Source organism: Alexandromys fortis, unplaced genomic scaffold, assembly GCF_014885135.2.
Source record: "Alexandromys fortis isolate MF-2015 unplaced genomic scaffold, M_Fortis_MF-2015_v1.1 scaffold_167, whole genome shotgun sequence".
Taxonomy (NCBI): domain Eukaryota; kingdom Metazoa; phylum Chordata; class Mammalia; order Rodentia; family Cricetidae; genus Alexandromys; species Alexandromys fortis.
The window spans coordinates 3,278,179-3,295,009 of NW_026068050.1; the positions used below are offsets into that span (position 1 = coordinate 3,278,179).

Sequence of the window (16,831 nt, forward strand, 5' to 3'; positions counted from 1 at the left end):
GACTATAACCTTGACTATTATAGATGCTTATCTATTAACCTATATTTCTTAATTATACATTATATTTTTAAATGAGCTACACAATCACAATACATTAATCAAGAGCAGAAATATATACATACAACAGAATTGATCTAAAACTTATCAATAAACCAAGATCCATACCGATGCATATCCATCTCTATAGCATATTCTCCTTTAAATGTAAACATTTACAAACAATATTTTGGAATATGGGCACAGTTCTGTCCAAACTTCTTCCTGTGGTTTATTGGGCTAAGTAATTTTTTGAGGGTGTTCATGGCAACCTCTTGGAGGGTTGTGGTCTATCAAACCATATTAGCCTGGAATGAACCCACAGGTTCTCATTCTTTGTGGAAACAAAAAAAAGAACCTCTTTTACAAAGCAACATATCCTTAGACCCAAATTCTTGAAGTCAAGATACCTTTATAATATGCATGCTGGTTTAGCTTAGCAAACCATACAATGAAATGTCTCTCTGTACTTAGTTCCTTCAACAGTCAAAAAATCCAAAGAAAACACAATAATATACATAATCCATTTTCTCAGTGTATAGTCTATCTTTATGTGGCTTATTTTTCTTTACTCCTTTTAACTGATGACTGTATTCTGTCTCTTTAAAGACTTTTTTTTCTTTAAAGACTTTTAAAAAACAATTTACTTCTTTTCTAGCTTTCTACTTTTTTCTTCTCTGTCCCCAGCCTACATACATTTATCCAACACCATGACCCATTTAGAGTTCTTTTATATCTGAACCTGTCTTTATTGTGTTATCTGTAATTCTTTACTGTCCAGGAGTGCTTCTTAAAATGCTAAGCATGTTTTAAAAATTTTAGCTGCATTTTGCTAGGAGAAATACCTCCTATGCCCAATATGTGGACAACTCCATCCACATAAAACCTGAGAGAGCTTGGGAAGTAATTCTAGATACAAAATAACAGTATTAAACACAGCTTTTTATTTTTTATTTTATTTTTTTTTTATTTTCGAGACAGGGTTTCTCTGTAGCTTTTTGGTTCCTGTCCTGGAACTAGCTCTTCTAGACGAGGCTGGCCTCGAACTCGCCTGCCTCTGCCTTAAGTGAGAGTGCTGGGATTAAAGGCGTGCGCCACCACCGCCCAGCTTAAACACAGCTTCTTGAAAGCAGCACTTTCTTGGGTGGGCTCTGCTTGCTAGAGGCAAGCACTCTCACTTAAGATAGGAACTCTGGAACCAGGTAATCTGAAACAGACCTATTGAGCTTGTCATGGTTGTGCTCTCATATCCCAGGCATAGACAGCTGTACTTTGGTTTTGTTTTGCCATTTTGAACAGGGTCTCAATGTAGCCATAGATGAGATAGGGACTTACTATGTAGGTTCTGCCTTTCAAGTGTTTGGATTAGTGGCAGGTGCCAACACACACAGCCTTTCCTTTTTTCATTTAAAAAAATGCCAACATGCACAAATTTATGTGCATATGTATTGGATTAAGTAAAATGCTGCAGATCCCTGAGTGGGTGGCTGCAGCGGGCAGCGGGTTATGAGATGCATGCTGCCTAGCCTGGTCATCAGCTTCTGCAGCTGGGATCTGTGCTTGCTGTTCATGCCCTGCACTTGTCTATGGGGCCTTAAGAAAAGGTGGCCCTATGGCTTTGGTAGACTTTACACAGTAAATTAAGACAGACAAATGCCCGTATGCATGTAAACTATGACACAGAGCTGAATCCTAGAAGACTGGTTAAGTAAAATGCTGCGGATCCCCAAGTGGATGCAGCAGGCAATGGGCCATGAGACCGCGCCACAGGTCCCCAAAGTGTTGGGTCCTGAGAGCAGCCAGTCCCAGGCAGTTCCTGGAGTGGCTGCAGCAGGTCAAGAGTCCCAGTGGTGCATGAGAGACCTCGATGGTTAGTCCCATGAGGAGAGACAGATGAGACCACGCGGCAGGTCTCCGAAGGCAGCTGGTCCTGGCAGGGAGCCACATGGTGGATGAGAGACAAAGACATGGATAGGCACACCATGCAGAGTGAGGTTGCATATTTATTTAGTGGATTATGGAAGGGAAGAGGAGAATGGGGAAGAACAGAGAGAGACAGAGATGTGGGAAGGGAAGAAGTGGGAAGAAGGGAGAGACAGAAGCTGCCTCTTTGAGGGGGGCTCAGAGACTTGGATAGGCACACCATGCAGAGTGAGGTTGGATATTTATTTAGTGTATTATGGAAGGGAAGAGGAGAAAGGGGAGAACAGAGAGAGGCTGAGAGAGACAGAGAGATGGGGCAGGGAAGGGAAGAAGGGAGAGACAGAAGCTGCCTCTTTGAGAGGGGGGCTCTGGAAGCTGAAGATCAGCTTGCCACTGCTTGACAGGGGTGGGGGGAGTAGGTGTGGCTTGTCTCTTAAAGGGACAGAGCAGACTATTACAGCATGTGTGTGCACCATGTGCATGGATGGTGTCCCTGGAAGCCTGAGAGTGTCAGATGCCTTGGAACTAGAGTTACAGTTCTGCAAGAGTTGCAAGCACCCTTAACTTCTGAGCCATCTCTCCAGTCTGACAGCTTTTCTTTTTGTGAAGTTTAGGACAGCTACAAAATTAAGAGGGTTTACTCTGTAATGTGTCTTCTCATTTCCAACACCAGAAGGACACAGAATTTACTGCAAGCTGATATAATCATCACTGTTACTTATTATATAACATTAGGTCGATTAAATGGGAGAAACATAGGCCAGAGTCTAGGAGGTAACAAGCATAACTTTTTTGTTGTTGTTGTTTTTAAGACAGTGTTCTCTGTGTCTTAGCTGTCCTGGAACTAGCTCTTGGTAGGCCAGGTTGGCCTCGAACTCATAGAGATCTACCTGCTTCTGCCTTCCAAATGCTGGGATTAAAGGTGTGTGCCATCACCACCTGGTCCAAGCACAGCTTCTACTTTCCTCCTTGTAGTCTGCAGATATTTCTCTTCTGATGTCAGTATATGACAACATACAGAAATTATGCCCAAGGAAGCTTATCTAATTTTTGCCTTGACAATTTGTGTGGAATTCTTCACAAAGACATAAATGGTTGCTCCCTTGGAACTTTGAATCTCTAGATTGACATTAAACCATTCTCTAAATTATATTGTTAATCTTTCTAAATTAGGCCAGCTCGTGCATTTAAGATCATGTAGCTATGGTTAAGTCCTATACCAAAACCACATTGGTTAGTTTGTCTCATACACAGGACCTAAGGTTCTCAGGTTCATACTAGGTATACATTCCATTTGTTCAGGGACTATCTACCAGAAAGAGCCAAGAGGAAGGACCAGACACTTTTAGAGCAAATTCGTCATGGAACACTTTCATACAATCAATCTTAGTATTGCTGTCTTTCCAACCCCCACTCTTGTAGTGAACCCCGGGCCTCATGTACAGTGGGCTGTACTTTCACCCTATAATTCCAGCCCAGAATTTTGTTTCTCTGATTTTCTGCTGTAAGATTAAGCTTATAAGACTCTGGTTTGGTCTAGACCCTCTGCATGTAGGTGACAGTCTTGGTCTGTTTGTGGGGCTCTAGCAGTCAGGTCAGGACCTGTCTCTGGTACATGAGCTGACTTTTGGAACCTATTCCTCATGCTGGGATGCCTTGCAGCCTTGATGCAGGGGGAGCATCTTGGTCCTGCCTCAATTTGATGAGCCTTGTTTTATTGACTCCAGTGGGAGGCCTGCCCCTTTCTCTGGTTTGGAAAGCTATGTTAAATTTGATCTCTGTTTTTCTTGGTATCTCAAAATAAAAAAAAATGTGAGAATTTTTTAAATCATTTTAAAATTAATCTATCTTTTATCTCTTATTTTTAAGAATAAAGGTTCTCTCCAGTTTGAAGACAAGTGGGATTTCATGCGTCCAATTGTTTTGAAGCTTTTACGCCAGGAATCTGTAACAAAACAGCAGTGGTTTGATCTGTTTTCGTAAGTAATTCAGTAATTTTATTTGTTAACAGAGCAAGTTTTGGTGTCTTTGTATACTGAGATGCATAGTGAGTTTAAGTATTTGCTTACCTATGTACCCCTACTGGTTGTGATGGGGATTGTTAGTACATATTGCTAGTACAGTTCCCTAATCTCTTAGGTGAACTCACAAGCCTGACCTTACAAGGAAAGGCATGTGGTATGCAGTTGGAAGATTAAGCACAAATTTCCAAGACTCCTTTTCCAGAGAATTCACATGGGACATTAAAGTTTTATGTGTATGAGTATTTTGCTGCATGTATGTATATGTAGCATATGTTTGCTTGGTGCTGCTGGAGGTCACAAGAGTATTGGATCCTTGGGAAATGTAGTTAGTGAGCCATCATGGGTGCCTCAAGTCCTCTGCTAGAGTGTCAAGTGCTCTTTACTGTTGAGCCATCTCTCCAGTCCTGGGACATTTAATTTCTTCAGCAGCAAGACTGGCAATCATTCAAATTCTGGACTTCTAGGAAGAGTAAGCTTTCAGTATAAATCATGTTCATATCAACAGTTTAGGTATACTGAATCAGTATTATCATTTCAGGAAGCTTTATTTAAATGTTCTCAGCTAGATACCAGTTAAAGACCAACCTTACAATCAGATTTTTCAAAGGAATTCAATCTCAGATCTGCTTTGTTACTGCTCAGCTCTTGGCCAGATGTCTTTAGGGAACAGTTTTTTTGAGTAGCAGTGCAGCAAGTTAAAGCAGCCCCATTAATCAGAGATTACCTTAGAAAGCCAAATGGCTTTCTCCTTTGGTTTCCTTTATTGGGGAGCTGGGGAAATTCAAGATAGGGTTTCTTTGTAGCTTTGGAGCCTGTCCTGGAACTTTCTTTGTAGACCAGGCTGGCCTCAAATTTTCAGAGATCCACTTTTTGCTTCCTGAGTGCAAAGATAAAAGGCATGCACCACCACCGCCCAGCTCTCCTTCAGTTTCTATGTGAACTTTTTAGATTTATTTACTTTAATATGTATGAGTGACTTGCCTGTATGTATGCAAGTACATTGTATACATGCCTGGTACCTGCAGAAGCCAATAGAGTATGTCAGATCCCCTTATACTGTAAGCCTCTATGTGGGTGATGAGAACTGAAACCAAGTCCTCTGAGAGAGGACCAAGAGTTCCTAACTACTGGACCATTTCTCCAGTGTTCCCACCCTCATACTTCTTTTAAAAACTAACTTTTGGTCCACCAGGTATACCTCAGTGGTACTTGTTTAACAAGAAAAAGACCTTGGTTTAATTCCAGTACTGGCCTGGAAAGGTAGGAGCAGGAACATAGTAGCCAAGACCTGAAGCATTAATTCAGGCAGAGAGCCTAAGTAAGTTGAAGAAACCTGAAAGGACTACCAGGGCTAAGGTAGTGTCTTTGATCAGGGCATGTACACGAGCATATTTAGTTCCAGAGGACACATTTTACCACTGTAAACAAAGATGTTTTTAAAAAAATTGTTAGGGGGGCTGGAGAGATGGCTCAGTGGTTAAGAGCATTGCCTGCTCTTCCAAAGGTCCTGAGTTCAATTCCCAGCAACCACATGGTGGCTCACAACCATCTGTAAAGAGGTCTGGCGCCCTCTTCTGGCCTTCAGGCATACACACAGACAGAATATTGTATACATAATAAATAAATAAATAAATAAATAAATAAATAAATAAATAAATAAATAAATATTTAAAAAAAGAAAAAGAAAAAATTGTTAGGCTATAGCAAGCAAAGCCTACATTGGTCAGTAGTTCCAGTGAATGATTCTGCCAGTGTTGTTGAACCATCGTCCATCTTGGAATTTCCAGTTCAGCTAGCAAATTAATCTCAGGCTATGACACCAGGTTCCTGTGTTCGTCCTTGTGTTGCTTACCTGCCACAGCACTAAGCTGAGCAACAAGTGTTCCGCATGGCAAGTGCAGAAAGAAACGAAGGTTACCTCAGCTGTCTCGCCATTAGTGCCAGTGGGTGCTGTGTGTGCTTGCGGTCTGAGCAGAAAGCAAGCACCCACAGCAGCAGTAGTAATGATCTTTTCCTCGGACTTCCAGGTGCTGCATTTATTTTCTCTTAGAAAGTCAGTGTACCCCATTCATTCAGAACTGAGAAGAACAGAAGCCTTTTTATTATTATTATTATTATTATTTATTTTTTTCGAGACAGGGTTTCTCTGTGGCTTTTAGCCTCTCCTGGAACTAGCTTTTTTAAATTGAAAAGATAGCTTTATATCTTTACTAGAAAAGACATGGAGTATTTGTGAATCAGTCAGGATGAAATCCCGAATTTCAAAATTTCTTTGAATAGGTTTATGTTACAACAGGAAAAGACAGTAAGTTACAAGAAATATTAAATATTGCTGGGTGGTGGTGGCGGCATGTACATTTAATCCTAGCACTCTGGAGAATTTTGAGGCCAACCTAGTCTGTAGAGGAAGCTCCAGGAACCCAGACCTACACAAAGAAAACCTGTCTCAAACAAACCAAAATACTGCATATTAGTGCATACTCAACCTTACCAAATCAATTACCAAATAGTAGTAGAGTAGGGAAAAATTACAATCAAAGTATAGTTAGACTAGAGAGAGGATTCAGTGTATACAGTGCTTGCTGTGCAAGCAGGAGAACCTGAGTTGATCCCCAGAAATGCGTGTGTGTGTTTGTAATACATGTGTATGCATGTGCTCCATGTGTATGTGTATGCAGAGACCAAAGATTGACTTTGAATGCCTTGCCTTCCTTTAGTAAGTCTTTACTCACTAAACCTGGAGCTCACCAATTCAACTAAATTGGCTTTCTTGGTTTGGTCCTCCTCTCTCTGTCTCTCAGTGCTGGGACTACAGGCATGTACCACACTACTGGCTAACAAAATATTAGCAGAAATTAACTTTGAAGATACAGATTAAGAGACAGACATACTTTTGTAATGAATATGAGAATAAGGAAAGTTGCTAGGTGGTGGTGGTACACACCCTTAATCTCAGCTCTCAGGAGTCAGAGGCAAGTGGGTTTCTGTGAGTTACAGACCAGCCTGGTAAGCAGTTCTAGGACAGCCAGGACTACGAAAAGAAACCCTGTTTAGGGAGAAAAAAAGCAAGCAATCAGTACCCATGAAATAATGGGCACAGTTACTTGTTTGGTTCTTGTGAATGGTTTAGCACTGTTACAGCGGTCCCTGGGAACTGTAGAACTATACCAGTGTAGAACTTAAGATGAATGCTTGTCCCTGATGCTGTTTCATTACTCATGTTTGCCCACTGCTGTGATTTTACAGGGATGTACATGCAGTCTGTCTCTGGGATGATAAAGGCTCATCAAAAATTCATCAGGCTTTAAAAGAAGATATTCTTGAGTTTATTAAGCAAGCACAGGCAGTAAGTTGTGCATGTTTTCACCTTTGTTTCACAGTTTTTTTTTACCTTGGTGTTTGACATCTGTTATAGAGCCTTAGATGGTTAGTTAACAAGCATGTATTCATCAGTGAGCCACACCCCCATCCTTAGGCTTCTTTCTTTTTGTTTGGACAGTAAAACAGGGTCTCACTGTATCTCTGGCTTTTCTCATACTTCCTCTATAGACCAGGCTAGCATCAGTTCTACCTGCCTCAGCCTTCTTAATGCTAGGATTAAAGATGTTCGCCACTATGCCTGTCCCCGTGATTGACTTTAAAATGTATATATCTGGTGCTAGAGAGATGACTCAGTGCTTTAGAACATATACTGCTTTTGCAGAGAACCTGAGTTTGGTACCCCACACCCATATCAAACACACATAACATCTGTAATTCTACTTCCAGAGGATCCAATGTTTCTAACCTATACGGACATCAGCACTCATTTGTGCAGATACATCCACAACTGTACATGTATGCTGTGATATGTACCTATTCCTACACACATAATTTAATATAGCAATAATAGCAATAAGATTGTCTTCATGGCATTTATTTGTAATCTCAGCATTGGGGAAGTGGATCCCTGGAGCTCTGGTCAGTCTAGCTTACTTGGCAAGTGGCAGGCCAATGAGAGCTAGTTTTTTGTTTTATTTTGTTTGAGACAGTTGCTCATCATAGCCCTGGCTATTTTGGTGTACATCACATAGATTAGGTTTACTGACTGAGATCTACTTGCCTCTACTGTGTTTAGGCTCTAGTATGACCTCAGCAGTATTTCAACCCTTCAAAGAGAAATAATTTGCATGACATAACATTTACTCTTTTAGCTAGATGTGGCAGTATACACCTTTAATCCCAGCACTCAGGAGGCAGTGGCAGGCTGATCTTTGTGTGGAAAGTAAGCCTGCTTCACAGAATGAGTTCCAGGCCAACCCAAGAATGTATAATGGAGGGCTGGAGAGATGGCTCAGCGGTTAAGAGCACTGGCTGCTCTTCCAGAGGTCCTGAGTTCAATTCCCAGCAACCACATGGTGGCTCACAGTCATCTATAATGAGATCTGGTGCCCTCTCCTGGAATGTGGGCTTACATGGAGGCAGAATGTTGTATACATAATAAATAAATAAATCTTTAAAAAAAAAAAAAAGGATGTATAATGGAGTCTGCCTCAAAAAGGAAGGAGGAAGAAACAAACAAGAAACAAAATTCCTCAACTCAAATGTATCTTGCAGAGAGATTTAGTTTATAGATCATCAGCCATTAATCCTAGAATATCTCATCCCCCTCTGAAGAAGCACTTCTGTTAGCAGGCAGTCACTTCCTGTTACCTCTCTGCTCAGACCCTGTTCCAGTAAACCACAATTTTTTTTTGTTCTTGGCTTTTCCTAAACTGTGACCTTTATGACTGGTCTTCACTTGAGTTGTTTTCAAAACTTAGCTGTGTGCTGCATTCTCGGGCTGAGTACTGCTCTGTTTTGTAGCTTGTAGCACATACTGTTTGTTTACCCTTCATGAGATAATGGGCCTTAACATTTCCTCCACTTATTGTTGTTGGTAATTTGTGTTTGATTTTTAAGACAGAGTTTTTCTGTGTAGCCCTAACCTTCCTGGAACTTGCTTTGTAGACCAGGTTGTCATGAGCTACTCAGATTTATCTACTTTACCTCCCTAGTTCTGGGATTGAAACATCACTGCCCAGTTTAAATTTAACTGTTTTGGATAAAATGACTATAAACATTATGGCTGTGAACATTTATTTACAGAATATTTAAGGCATTAGTTTCTTTTAAATAATTTGTGCAATGAATTATATATTTTAAAATCATTGCTTTATATATTCTCGTTTTCAAGACATTTTAAGTGTATTTCAAATTAATACAATTTTGTTTTTCAGCGTGTCCTGAGTCATCAAGATGATACCGCTTTGCTAAAGGCGTATATTGTTGAATGGAGAAAATTTTTTACCCAGTGTGATATTTTACCAAAACCTTTTTGTCAACTAGAGGTTACTTTATTGGGTAAACAAAGCAGCAATAAAAAGTCAAATATGGAAGATAGTATTGTTAGAAAGGTATGTCTCTTACCCCATTGTTTTCCTAAATTTCTTCAGGAAGAAGGCACTTCATAATAATTTACATATGCTTTGCTACTTCACACCATTCTTTATAGCTCTCAGGATTTTTGTTGTTGTTTTGAGATAGGGGTGCTCTGTATAACAACTCTGACTGTCCTGGAACATGGCTCTTGGCTCTATGGACCTTGCTGGCCTCAAACTCACAGAGATCCTTCTGTTTCTTTTGGTTCCAAAGGTCTGCGCCTCCATCAGCTGGCTAGGATTATTTATTTGGTGTTTTGGGACAGAGTTTCTCTAAAGTTTTGGAGCCTGTCCTGGACCTATGTTTATTACAAAGAGTCATTGATCTCATTTGAGGCCTCTGGTTTCTGCTATCAGTGTTGGGCCCTCGCTGGGACTCCTTGGATATCGTGTTGTTGCCCTGTGTTGTGAAGATCCTGCAGCTTTGGATCTGCAGGACCGGCCCCTTCACATGCTCCATCTTTCATCTTTTTATGTTTTTAAACTATAACTACTTCCAGACATTACCTCCTCAGTTCTTCCTTTTCTTGTTATCTTTTCCTAGTTTTATCTTCAGTACCTTTTTGCTGTGTTATTTCTTTGTACTGTATCTTCCTGAGAATTACTTGTTTTGTCTTTGAAAAAACCCTCTCGTTAGATTACCTTCTAACTGTGTGTTTAATTGTGGCTAGCCAGCTGTCATCTCTCTAGTTGCTTTGTGCTCATTGTTTAAGCTTAGTGTGTACTGTGCTTATTTTTATAATTGCATGTTTTCTAAGTAAAGACCTGTGCCTGGTAACTAACTATACTTTAAGGGACAAAGGCTACCTCAGTGTCCCAAGCTTCCTTTCATTTCTGAATTATTTTTTAAAATTGCCATACTCATTAGCCAACTGCTTTCCTACTAGTGAGAAATGAATGGAACCAGAGCTTATATGTGTGAGCATACACGCTACGTACGCTCTACCACTGAACTACATCCTCAGCCTTAATGAAAGGTAGAAAATAAAAATTGCCATATGAAGTTCAAATACTGTTTGCTATGAAGGTTATGTTAATAGACCAACATTAGAATTATGTGGTCTGGGTATTGCCATCTCATCCTATTCTTAGAATTCAATTTATTTGGTAATACTATAAAATTAGATATACCTTTTTTTTCTCTCTTTTTGAGAGAGAAGGTTTCTCTGTAGCTTTGGTGCCTGTCCTGGAACTAGCTCTTATAGACCAGGTTGGCCTTGAACTCACAGAGATCCACCTGCCTCTGCCTCCTGAGTGTTGGAATTAAAGGTATATACCACCTGGCTTGATATACATGGTTTTTCAGTGCTAGAAATAGCTGCAAATTGAGACATTTATTTTCTATTTAAAGGCAAAAAATTTTTGAAGATGCCATTTAACTTGTAGCCCTATAATCTTATCCTCTTTGGGTTATTAAATTTTTTAATTTAATTTTTAAATTAAATTTTTAATAATTTTTAAAATATTACCATTTTTTTAAAATTTGCTGTGAGGCTTACTGAGTAAAATGAACATTGATTCTAGGACCATATTTGTTATATTTAAGTGTGGCGTGTGAGTGTTTCCTGCTGGGCCCCAGCTTTCACATATAAAGAGGAGATCATGGTAGCTCTTACTTGAGGACTGTGGGTATTACATAGTGCAGTCCCAGCTACATGGTGAGAGATACAGAATTGTTAACCCTCTTACCAACATTCTATTTTCTTTTTTTTTTTTTTTAACCAACATTCTTACTGTTCCTGATAAATGCCTGACAAAGTTCCTGGGGACGTTGAACTTTGTTTGCCAGTGTATACTTACACCTAGTAGGTATAGATGGTATAGATGGGCACATATTTTCATTAAGATGGTTAGCACAAGCATACATGTGAGCCTTCTAAACACAGTTTTCCATGTATTACCATGTTTAATTTTTGTAACAAACACTAGAAATTTGGATTAATATTTTACACTTGTAAAAGGATATAAATAGCAGAGGTAGGATCCAAATTCCATTCTGAAGCATTAGGGTCTTTTTTTGTGTTTGTTTTGGATTATTTATTTATTTATTTATTTATTTATTATGTATACAATATTCTGTCTGTGTGTATGTCTGCAGGCCAGAAGAGGGCACCAGACCTCATTCCAGATGGTTGTGAGCCACCATGTGGTTGCCGGGAATTGAACTCAGGACCTTTGGAAGAGCAGGCAATGCTCTTAACCTCTGAGCCATCTCTCCAGCCCCTGTTTTGGATTTTTGAGATAGGGTTTCTCTATGTAATCTTGGCTGTATTAGAACTCACTGCGTAGACCAGGCTGGCCTCAAACTCTTAGAGATCCCCCTGCCTCTGCCTCTGAGTGCTTGGATTAAAGGTCCATCGCTATGTCAGCCCTAGTTCTTTACTTTTATGATATATATGTGACCTCCTAAAGCATTATACAATACAGACCTAGAAATAGGATTTTCTTTTCTACCATTTGTCCTTAAACTTGTGTGTGATACTGAACGTATTAATAACCCAAGATGATTCTTTATTTTCTTATTTTGCCAGCTCATGCTTGATACGTGGAATGAGTCAATTTTTTCAAATATAAAAAACAGACTCCAGGATAGTGCAATGAAGCTGGTGCATGCTGAGAGATTAGGGGAAGCTTTTGATTCCCAGCTGGTCATAGGAGTACGAGAGTCCTACGGTATGTTCTCAACTTTTATAATCACATTTCCTTTCTAGAAATCTTCTAATATAGTTCTGCCAGACTCACATCTACTTTGTGTACCATGTACTTTTTTAACAGTATGAAAATGGTATTGATTCTGTGTCAAAGAAATCTGCTAAGTTCAAATTCATTTTTGTCATATTTCCTCATCATTAATTAACCTCTTGGCTAAAACTTTCTAGTGTCCTAAACTAGAAAACTATAAATTGCAACCTATAGCTCATAAAGGATAACTTTTTTGTGTGTTGGTATTTTTAGATGTTACTTCTGTGTGCATCCTCTGTTTTCTCAAGTTCTAACAATGATGTCGTCGTCCTCTTCCGTCAAATACCTGTTTCCTCTATAACTTAGAGAATGCCTCCTCACCTTCAGACTCTTCCCTCATTTTCTCATGGAGACCATTCGTAATTTTGAGACTAGGTTGTGTCCTCATGTTTAATGATTCATAGTAATTGTTTCTCCCTGGCATAATTTTCTTAAGTGTCTTACTCATGCTTCATTTTACTGAGTGTCGTATATGTCACATGAAGTCCTTGCTGCAGCCTGTGAGAGCAGCTCTCAGGACTGTACCCCAGTTGCAGAAAAGAATGTCTTCAGAGCAGCAGTAAGAAAATTTTTCTGTCTATATGAAGGTAAAAGACTCACATACATGATCTGATGGTCAGCCCTTTATTCTTTCCAGCTCTTGTTCTCCTGTTGCAGTTCTCTCTAGCTTCTTTGTTTACCTAGCTGATACACAAATACACACACACACATGCACGTTCAGGAACAAACTTTTTCAGTATAAAAGGTTACAAATACTACTGTTGTGGGGACTGAGTAACCATGGCAGCCTGGGCCTCAAGGTTGCTGGAGTACAGGCTGTGACCTGAGGGGAGGGCATACATAATGCCCAGTGAGACAAGCTGCTGAAGAATTTGTGCAGGGAGTAGGTCTTTTTTCTGTTTCTGTTTTTGTTTTTCAACAGTTTCTCTGTAGCTTCGGAGCCTATCCTGGAACTAGCTCTTGTAGAGTAGACTGGCCTTGGACTCACAAAGCCGCCTGCCTCTGCCTCCCAGGTGTTGGGATTAAAGGCGGGCACAAGCACTACCTGGCAGGAGTAGGTCTTTATCAGCCACACTTGGCGAGAGAAACACAAGTATTTTAGGTTGCTGTGTACTAATAACCTTGGTTTAGACACCTGTGACTCTATCCTTGCGCATATCTGTAAAGTCTTTAACTTACAATCCATTACAACTTACAAGAGACACTGTCTAGTTAGAAATTTTTCTGAGGTCTTAAATCAGTTAAATGTGTGTAGCTTGTCTTAGACTGGGTAAAAATTGTTTTCTTATATTAATCTGAGTAAAGAAACAAAACAGGCTTCTACATGTCTTAAAGTCTTCGTAGAACAATAAATAGATCTATTTAAATGAAGCATATGCTGGCATGTTTCTGTTCGTTATAATTGTACAATTTAATGAAAAATCATCTTCCTGACCATCCACATCTATATGTGTGCCCAGTAGATGGAGTATTTTCATGAGAAAAACGTATAAACAGTTTGAAAAAAATCCCATAGCTGTTTTTCCATCTTGTTGCTGTGTTTTATTCAAGTCTTTAGATTTGTTTCCCTTAGTACTATTTTGAAATTTTTCCTTTTTATTTCATCTACCACTGGTTTAAATTCTACATCTAGACTTTAAATGTTCTTAATTTTTTTCCACACTGGAAATTAAACCTCAGGCCTCATACATGCTATGCCTTCACTCTGCTAATGAACTATAACCCCAGCACTTTTTCCCAATTTTATTTTGTTTTTATTTGTGTGTGGACATGTGCGGGCCATGTTCTTTCCTCTGTCTCTCCTCCCCTCCTCCCCCTGTATGTGTGTAGGTTAGAAAATGACTTGTAGAAGTCAGTTCTCCCCACCGTGTGGGTCTCAGGGGTTGAATTTAAGCCATGAGGCTGGACATCGAGTGCCTTTATGTGAACCATCACATCAGCACTCTACTTTCTACCCTTTAAGGGGTATCTCATGCTAAATTCAGATTTGAGGCTTTCCATGTTGTTTTCACTTATCATCCTATTAGGTAGCTTGGTCAGTATACTTGTGTTTTTGTTATTCTGGGTATTGATTTTCGTATTCTGACTTTGTAAATCCTTTTTATTCCTGAAGATTCCATTAAAATGCCATTTGTTCTATGAATGGCTCTATGATCATCACTTAGAAAGCAGCCTCTTAAAAAAATGTTTTACATGACTATAAAATTTATTAGTTTACTGCTTTGTGCAATAATCTTTGGAAGTTTTCTAGACTCTTACAATCATACCTTAGTATGTTACTCATTTGTTATAGTCAAAAATAATTAAAACAGCTTTATCTTTTGCGTTTCAGTTAACCTTTGTTCTAATCCTGAGGACAAGCTTCAGATCTATAGGGATAATTTTGAGAAGGCATACTTGGACTCAACAGAGCGATTTTATAGAACACAGGCACCCTCGTATTTACAACAAAATGGTGTGCAGAATTACATGAAATATGTAAGTCAGAATTTATTGCATTTTATAGTTTATCTAGTTTCCTGATATTCTTAAAATGATTGCTATTTTGCTTCTGGACAGGCAGATGCTAAATTAAAAGAAGAAGAAAAAAGAGCACTCCGTTACTTAGAAACAAGACGAGAATGTAACTCTGTTGAAGCAGTAAGTATTCTACTCTGCTGCATCAGTAAGCAATTGGTTTCCTTCTGGTGTAGCACAGGTGTGGCAAATGCAGACACTAATGACATTTTCTCTTTTGTTCTTTTCAAACTTATTTCATATGTTTGAGTGGTTTGCATTTGTGTATGTGCACTGTATATATGGTACCTGTGGAGGTCAGATGGAGGGTCGTGGGTCTCTGGAACTGATGCTGGGAATCAAGCCTCAAATCTCTAAATCTTAAATCTATGAGCAGACAGTGCTCATAGCCATCTCTCCAGCTTCTCACACTTCTCTTTTATTTCTTTAACTAGTATTGATAATTGGTCATAATGTTCTTCTCCCTTCAAAAATACATCTGCAATGGTATCTTATTCTGAACTTTCTAGTATGTGCAATGCCCAGTATTTTAACTTTTTAAACTTTTTTTTGTTTTGTTATTCGAGACAGGGTTTCCCTGTGTAACAGTCCTAGCTGTCCTGGAACTAACTAGCTCTTGTAGACCAGGCTGGCCTTGAACACAGGGATTCACCTGCCTTTGCCTCCCAAGTGCTGGGATTAAAGGTGTGTGCCGTGACTGCCTGGCTCAGTATTTAATCTTTTATCATGCTCCTTAAGTATATCTAAAGATCAGTGGTATTTTACTCATGACCTTTTTTTGAATTCTTCAATTTTGTGATAATCATGCTAATTTTATTCTTGGAACAAACATCACACTGAGTAGAATCTTTCATCCTGTTTTTTCTTGGAGAAGGCTATATGGATTTTAGTAGTTAAAGTAATTTTGATCCAAAGAAAAGTTGAGCTAATTTAGTGATTGTTTAATAGAAACTTATAGCTAGGCTTGGGTATATTCAGAAGTCAGGGCCATTGTATATTTTTAAACAGGTATTCCTTGGTCAAAGTCATCCCTCATGGCCTGGTGAGGTGGCTCAGTGGGTTCAGTACTTGCTATGCAGGTGAGTTGTGCTGTTATAGAACAACCAAGTCTAAAACATTTGAAAAATATAAAATTGCCAACGAAAGGACAGAAAATGAAAGTCTCCTGACCTGAGTTCATTTTCCAAAATCCATGTAAAATGCCAGGTTCAGTGTGACACACCTGTAATTACCCTACTCCTAAGACAATGATGGGAGACAGACAGGAGAATGGCTGGGAAGCTTTAGGGCCAGCTAGCCTGGAGTACAGTGCATGGACACAGAAATAAGGGAGACTAGAGAGACCGCAAGGAAGAAGAGCTGTCTTCTGAAAATTGTCCTCCGCTCTTCACACATATTATGTCACAGACATACATAGACACACACAGACACAACTGTGAAATAGTCAAATCCGTGGTGATTCATAAGTTATTAAATACACCTTAACCTTCAGTATTTCGGTATGCTAAAAGCCCTGGGTTAGTTGAGCATGGTGGTGCACGCCTTTAATCCCAGCTGGGAGGCAGAGGTAGGTGGATCCCTTGTGAGTTTGAGGCCAGCCTGGTCTACAGAATGAATTTCAGGATAGGCAGGGCTATTCAAAGAAACCCTGTCTCAAAAGAAGAAAAGATGTTGGGTTTGATCCCTATCAGCCAAAATTCCCACACCATACCTGGGTGTACTCTTTTAGGACATTTTAAAAAGTCAATTCTAGTCCCCACTCCCTCTCCTCCTCCCATTCCTTCCACTTTCCCCCCCAACTAGCCCCACATCCACTCCTCAGAGAGGGTAAGGCACATTGCTTTGGGGAAGGTCCAAGGCCCTCTCTACTATATGCAGCCTGAGCAAGGTATCCATCCAGAGAGAATGGGTTCCCAACAAGCCAGTACAAGCAGTAGGGATAAATCCTGGCGCCACTGCCAGTGTCTCCGCAGTCTGTCCCAGCCATGCAACTGTCACCCACATTCAGAGGTTTACTTTGGACCCATGCTTGTTCCTTTCCTGTCTGGCTGGAGTTGGTGAGCTCCCATTAGCTCAGGTGAACTGGTTGTCCCCATCATAGTCTTGACTTCTTCAGGCAAAATATTCTTA

General features: G+C 39.7%; 1 protein-coding gene across 1 annotated transcript in view; it reads left to right on the forward strand.

Moving 5' to 3' along the window:
* The window catches only part of Cul5 (cullin 5), a 45,075-nt gene that overhangs the window by 7,158 nt on the left and 21,086 nt on the right, over positions 1-16,831 (forward strand). Inside the window, exons 2-7 of the mRNA XM_050119428.1 lie at positions 3,829-3,938; positions 7,230-7,329; positions 9,242-9,418; positions 11,974-12,115; positions 14,517-14,662; positions 14,744-14,824. Coding sequence (XP_049975385.1) covers positions 3,829-3,938; positions 7,230-7,329; positions 9,242-9,418; positions 11,974-12,115; positions 14,517-14,662; positions 14,744-14,824 — 756 coding nt within the window. The remainder of the gene's footprint in view (positions 1-3,828; positions 3,939-7,229; positions 7,330-9,241; positions 9,419-11,973; positions 12,116-14,516; positions 14,663-14,743; positions 14,825-16,831) is intronic.